Source organism: Monopterus albus, unplaced genomic scaffold (genome assembly GCF_001952655.1).
Source record: "Monopterus albus unplaced genomic scaffold, M_albus_1.0 scaffold167.1, whole genome shotgun sequence".
NCBI classification, from domain to species: Eukaryota; Metazoa; Chordata; class Actinopteri; order Synbranchiformes; family Synbranchidae; genus Monopterus; species Monopterus albus.
The window spans coordinates 238,320-244,968 of record NW_018128047.1 but is presented as its reverse complement, the minus strand read 5'-3'; the positions used below and the strand labels follow the sequence as shown (position 1 = coordinate 244,968).

At 39.0% G+C, this 6,649-nt stretch overlaps 2 protein-coding genes across 2 annotated transcripts in view; one reads left to right on the top strand and one right to left on the bottom strand.

Annotated features, from left to right (window-relative positions):
• Positions 1 to 458: 458 nt before the first annotated feature.
• il12a (interleukin 12a) lies at positions 459 to 3,382 on the top strand. Its single transcript, XM_020615649.1, has 7 exons — positions 459 to 568; positions 711 to 868; positions 1,943 to 2,029; positions 2,239 to 2,280; positions 2,556 to 2,699; positions 2,811 to 2,852; positions 3,017 to 3,382. The coding sequence occupies exons 1-7, from the start codon at positions 550 to 552 to the stop codon at positions 3,155 to 3,157; spliced, it is 633 nt and encodes a 210-aa protein (XP_020471305.1). The 5' UTR covers positions 459 to 549; the 3' UTR covers positions 3,158 to 3,382.
• Positions 3,383 to 3,631: 249 nt separating this feature from the next.
• LOC109969019 (uncharacterized) overlaps positions 3,632 to 6,649 on the bottom strand; it is an 18,135-nt gene continuing 15,117 nt past the window's right edge. Inside the window, exon 17 of the mRNA XM_020615653.1 lies at positions 3,632 to 4,726. Within this exon, the coding sequence (XP_020471309.1) occupies positions 4,710 to 4,726 (17 nt within the window). The 3' untranslated portion in view covers positions 3,632 to 4,709. The remainder of the gene's footprint in view (positions 4,727 to 6,649) is intronic.

Below are 6,649 nucleotides of genomic sequence, written 5' to 3'. Positions count from 1 at the left end.
TGCTGGCGGTGAATCTGCTTCTCTGATTTTTCTTTTCTTTTCTTTTCTTTTGTTGTTATTTGTTGTTTTAACGTGTAGGGCCTATTGATTTTATGTGTGGCATTTTGCAGGTGCTATATTGCGGCCTAGTGGGCGAATGCAAAAAGACAATTTCAGGACATAGTATGCTTGCATTTGGAGTTATACTGGCTATACGCACCTGTTTACTAACTTCAAATTATACGCAAAACCGTAGTTGCCCAACAAACACTTTAGGCACACTGAGTGTATTTACTGTATCTATCTATCTATCTATCTATCTATCTATCTATCTATCTATCTATCAAATGAAACATCCCAACTTTCCCTTATTTGTTCAGCTAAGTGTATTGGAAGCTCAACACGGAAATTACGCGTGACGTGTTACTTTTCATATTGCTGTTGCTCCTGTAGGGGGGGGGGGGAATCCCTCGAAATTACATGGGCCTATAAGACTATCAGATTAGGGAGGCAGCAACACATTACTGCTGATTTACCAGCTCGACCAAAGATCTCTATCTAATCAGAAAGATGGCGAATTCTGATTTACGTAAGGCACCGCGCCCTCGACACAGGCTGGAATACTGTATTGCATTTTCCAAGGGGCTTTGTTGTGTTTTGTCATGCAACCTGAAGGCTTGGTTCGACTCATAAGGTGCATGTTTTGATGTTTATTATTCTCTACCGTGCAGACTCCGCCAGCTGTGCGCTGCTGCTGCTTCTCCTGACCCTGGGGTGGCGCGCGTCCACGGGAGTCCCGGTGCCCGATCTGAGCACAGAGAAGTGCGAACAGTGCTCTTTGCTCTTCAGGAGCCTCCTGCTAAATTTCACAGATCTTCTCAACAGCTCCGTAAGTATAGGCTGTATTTCGCTGTGGCGTGTTCATGTTGTAATACTGTATTTCATAGGAAATATACGATGGGAATATTTATTGACCTAAAAAAAGCATTTGACACAATCAATCATGAATTATTAATGGACAAGTTAGAAAAATATGGGATCAGAGGTTCTGAAATGGATTAGAAGGACCTACATTATTTATACTATACATTAATGATATATGCAAAGTTTCTGATTTAGTGAAAGTGGTTTTGTTTGCTGATGACACTACCATATGGGCATCGGGTGAAAACCTACAGCAACTCTCTGGACAGGTTTCACAGGAACTTGAGAAGATAAAGAAATGGTGTGATAGTAATATACTATCTCTGAATTTGGATAAAACTAAATTTATGGTATTTGGGAATCATAGACTAGACAATGAACTTCAATTGAAAATTGGGGAAATACATACAGAAGCTCACTTCAACCATTGTATATATTACAAAAAAGAGCTATAAGAATTGTGCATAAGATGGGGTACAGGGATCACACCAATGGAGCTTTCATACAGTCTAAATTGTTAAAATTTTTGGATATAGTGGGATATAAGACTGCAGTGTTTATGTATAAAGCCAGGAACAATTTATTACCTGGTGGAATTCAAAAACTATTTAATGAAAGGGAAGGGGGATACAATTTAAGGGGTCAGTTAAATTTAAAAATTCATGCTATAGAATATTGTGGGTGTGGTGTACATTTTGTAACCATTCTTTAGTATATTACTTGTGTGATGTAAAAATGTTAACACTGTTATAATCTTTTTTAGTATAATACTTGTGTGCGTAGAAGTGAATCATTTACTGCTTGCTAACCAATGATGGTAAGATGATGTCATGGGGTAGGACTGGATAAGTCTGACTTCTTCCTACTCCATTATAAGCAAATTGATATTGGATTATGTGTAAAATTATGTGTGTTGTCATATCAACTGTTTTACATGCTTGAAAGAATAAATCAAATCAAATTTCTCCCTTTCTTTCTTTTACTGTTTCACGCAGGTCTGTAGTTTATCAGTAATGAATATCCTGATTTTCTATTCCAGAAGGTGTGTTTTGGCATCACATCCAATAAAGTGGTGCTGAAGAGTAAAGCCCAGACATTACTGACCTGCACCCCCACTTTGAGTCAGGTGACATCTGTTGCTTTATCAGTGATACAAATGATGAATGATCAATTATTATTCAATTTAAGACCGACATTGGATTTTCTCTCCTTTTGTTTAATGAAATATAAATAATAAATACATTACAACTGTTGTGCATATTTTTACATTTTACCAGTAAAATAAACCTCCCAACAAACAGCTCATGTTTAAAATCCTCCCCCCATCCCCAACAGAACCAAGGTTGCCTGGTGCAAGGGAACTCGTCCTTCAATGAGGTGCAGTATGCTGTTGTTACTACTGTGTTTTATTTGCCTCACACTGTGTGTTATACAAAACTGTAAATTAGAAATCCACTATTTAAAATGTTTAGAAAAATTTTTATTCTAAAGTGAAAATTGAATCTGGGACAAAATGACCAGAACAGAACACAATAAAAATAAAGCTCTACCTTTGTTGACATTTTACACTGTCCACCCATTCAGAACATTTTAAACTTTTGTTTTATCCATGCAGACAGATGATGAGTAGTTTATCTCATTTGTCCTGGCAGAGTGAGTGTCTGAGGAACATCATGAAGGACTTGGCCCACTACGATACTGTGATTCAATCCTACATCAAGTCCTCACTCAGAAATCCTGAGGAAGAAGTTCCACCCCTGAACCAAACTCTGGGAATAATACAGAGCCTGAGGAAGGTGTGTTTATTGTGTATGTGTGGAAGGGGGAAACAGATTTAAAGGCAGAAATAGTCAATCTCCTAATAATAGCTCAAAGATGCCTGACGACATCTTCTCTGGTTTATACAGAACTGTGCCATGATGACAAATGGAGAGGACGACTCTGCAGAGGTATCTTTCTATTCCTCATGTTTTTGTCCCCCAATCTTTCAGTCTTTAAAAGGAACATTTATATTTAAAAAAATGTTAAGTGTTTATACACAGGGAACTGTTTCTGAAAGTGTCAAACTGGGAGGTGACTGCTGTGCATTCATGGGTTCTGTGTTGTCTTTTAGGAGGTCACTGTCCCGGTGTGGGGCAGTGAAAGCTTCATAAACAGACAGGACATGTGTAATATGTTGAGAGGGTTCTATGTCCGAACCATCACTATCAACCGAGCTATGGGCTACATTTCCTCAGGAGACCACAGGAAGTAAACATCCTGCGCCCTCAACATCACCACCATCATTCCAATCAGTACAACAATAGCTCTACTCCATTATTTTATTACAAGTAAACTGGCCTTACTGATCATCCACTACCATCACTTACAACTACTGACCAAGTAGTACTTTACACTGCGTATGCGGCACAACAGGCATAAGCTAGCTGGCTCAGCTCAGTGAGAGCTGAACGTCAAACTATTGCTAAGGTTAGCAGTGGAGGCCACATTGGCTTCTTTACATGAATGTATTTCAACATTTGGAGGAATGTATCTATTTATCTAATATCTATTTATTGCATTTATTTATTTATTTGATGGTCTGTGATGCTATTTATTGTTATTTATAATAAAGCATTTTTGGTATCAAGAAAACATTTCAGTGATTTTTGAATGAACCTGGAACCTGGTGGCAATTATAGATAAATCTAGTGAGGAAAAGAAGTAAAAACAAAAGTCAAGCAGGGCTTCTATCGGTTTATTCAGTCACTGTCAACTTATTTACCTTTAGAGTCTTTAGAAGGACTCAGACCTGATATAAACAAGTGCAAAAAGGATGTCTGGTATGTTGGTGGTGAATTGTTTAAGGAAACAACTGTGTTCTCTGAATGGACCTTTAAAGTATAACATCATCAGGGAAGACTCTAAAAGATTTCACATTCCAGGTGCCACTACTTTTTACTTTTCCCAAATAATGTCGGAATGTCTGGAAAGTGTGACTAATGTTTAAATGATAAAGAAGCATTTCCATATTGTACAGTACAGTTTGTTTTTAGCACCACAGTTATGAAATAGGGCTTGAGTGGATGACTTAAAAATAAAAACTATAATGAAAGAGTAAAACTACAAATTGCTGCTGTGTCTGTATAGTAGCTGCTCTCACACAGGTAGAAATCTCAAATTCAGGTCTGAATCCAAAAGAAAGTGTCTTTTCCAAAGTTGTACATTCTAGTCTCAGAAGGGCAAGAATAAAATCAAAGTTGAAGTTATACAACATAAACATAAAGATGAACTTCTTGCAACTTCATTTAGCTTTCAAACAAAACACAAATGGCATCAATAGACAAGACAGACCTACGAGAAAAATCACAGGTTTAAAAAAGGTTGGTAAAAAAAACAAGATATGTACAGGACATAGTATTCACAAGTATAAAAATGCATGAGACAAAATCATTTCAAAATTCAGTTCACAATGCTCTGAACAGTCACGTGTATGTGATGTTATGCACAGCTGTTTTAAAGGAAGTCCCACAAATGTAGATTTTAAAAGTGAAACAAGATATAAAGTTGGGAGCACCCACACATACACCTGTTACTGGCTACATTATTAGCAACTAAATATCTCAGTGATTTAGAAACCTGATCATGCCTGTCCAAAGATAAGACAGTGACTCATCACTGAGTGTCATGTACAGAAAAAAAAAGAAATGCAGACTCAGAGAAGAGTTGATATCTGATCCAGAGGTCTGATTCGCTGTATTCCTGAAATCTTTTCTCTTCCCGACGCTGGTGCAACAGTACACAATAAATCCCTTCCACTTAGGCCCTCAATTGTTGGCCATATCTGAAAACAAGACACAACAAAATGATTACTCGTCCATGCCACTGTGTACGTGTAGGATGTAGATACATTATACCTGGTTTAGGTTATCAAAATACAAAAATATATACATTTTCAAAAAACCGAATCAGTTCATCCAGCTGACTGTACACCTGGATGGCTGTCTCCCAGAATTGGAACATTCCAGCCACATATAGTTGTATTTCAAGCAGGTGATGCTCCTTTAATGTGTAATGAAATCCACAATAGTGGAAAAGCCTGGACAGTCTCAGGGCTCCAAGTCCATCTCCAAGCTCCACTGTGAACAACATTGTCAAGACATTTACAGCCCATGGTGCTGGAGCTAATCTCCCTGGACGTGGACGAAAGAGAAAAATAGACGACAGGTTGCAACGAAGGATTGTTGGAATGGTGGATAAAGAACCTTGATCATCTTCCAAGCAAATTCAAGCTGACCTGCAGGCACAGGGTGCAACAGTGTCAGCTCACACTATCTGTCGCCATGTAAATGACAAGGGATGTTATGGTAGGAGACCCAGGGGTCCCACTGCTGACACAGAGCCATAAAGAAGCCAAAACTTACCTGAGGAAACCACAGTACTTCTGGGAGACTGTCCTGTGAACAGATGAGACTAAAATACAGCTTTTTGGTCGAGCACATCATTCTATTGTTTTCAGAAAATGAAATGAGGCCTTCAAAGAAAAGAACACGTCCCTACAGTCAAACACGGTGGAGGTTCACTGATGTTTTGGGGTTGCTCTGCTGCTTCAGGCACTGATGTCTTGACTGTGTGTGTGGCATTATGACATCTGAAGACTACCAATGAATTCTGGGACCCAGTGTCAGAACGTTGGGTCTCTGTCAGAGGTCATGGGTCTTACAGCAGGACAATGACCCAAAGCAGACTTCAGAAAGCACCAGAAATGGTTTCAGACAATGAGCTGGAGAGTTGTGAAGTGGCCAGCAGTGAGTCCAGATCTAAACCCCATAAAGCAGCTGTGGAGAGATGTCAGAACAGCAGCTGGGAGCAGGAAGCCTTCAAACCTGAGAGACATGGAGCAGCTGGCAACAGAAGACTGGTCCAAGATTCCAGTAAAGAGGTGGAAGAAACTCACTGATGGTTACAGGGAGTGACTGATTCTGTCCAGTCCATTTTTGGAGTTCTGTGTGGATCAGATTTGGCTTTTTTTCTGCTTTTTGTGTTATTCCAATACAAACAAAAGAAATAAACATGAGAATACCAAAGAAGTTGTGATTACAACAATTTTTTGGGAGGAGAGGTGTGTTACCTGACAGAAATACAGGAGTCACAGTATTTCTGGCCATGACTGTATTCTGCCCACATGTCACCGTGGCCTTAAAATTTAAGAACTCTGAAGCTGTGTAACACCCTGAAGGTGTGAGCATTACAGTTTTTCTCTATCGCTTTCATTCATTTCTCACAACAGAACTGCATTTCTCAGAACTACTCGTTCAACCGTCAGATTCTGTTGTCAGTTGTTCACATCATATCAGCAATTTCTTGTTGTTTTCATCAAATTGCAATTGCTTTTGGACAACATGCAAATGGTTCTGTACATCTGTCAGCTGTTTTTGACAATTCTTGTTGCTTTTGTCCAGCTGTGCAAAATAACTTGTCCTGGTTCTCAGCTGAAATGTCACAACCACCAAACCAATTAGTCTTTTTTTCAGGTTGGAAGTCTGTACTATCAAAATGAGTGAACATGTTCTCAGAATTGCATGTCTGTACAGATTTCTGCAAAGTGTGAGTAGATGTTTGCTAAGAAATATGTCCAGAATTGAGAAATTGCTCTCAGGTGAGTCTTCACCTTCGTTAACGAAGAGAACCACCTCACAACTTCATATACTTGGATGAGGCTGGCTTCAACCTGGCCAAAGGCAGAAGGCGTGGTAGAAATCTAATC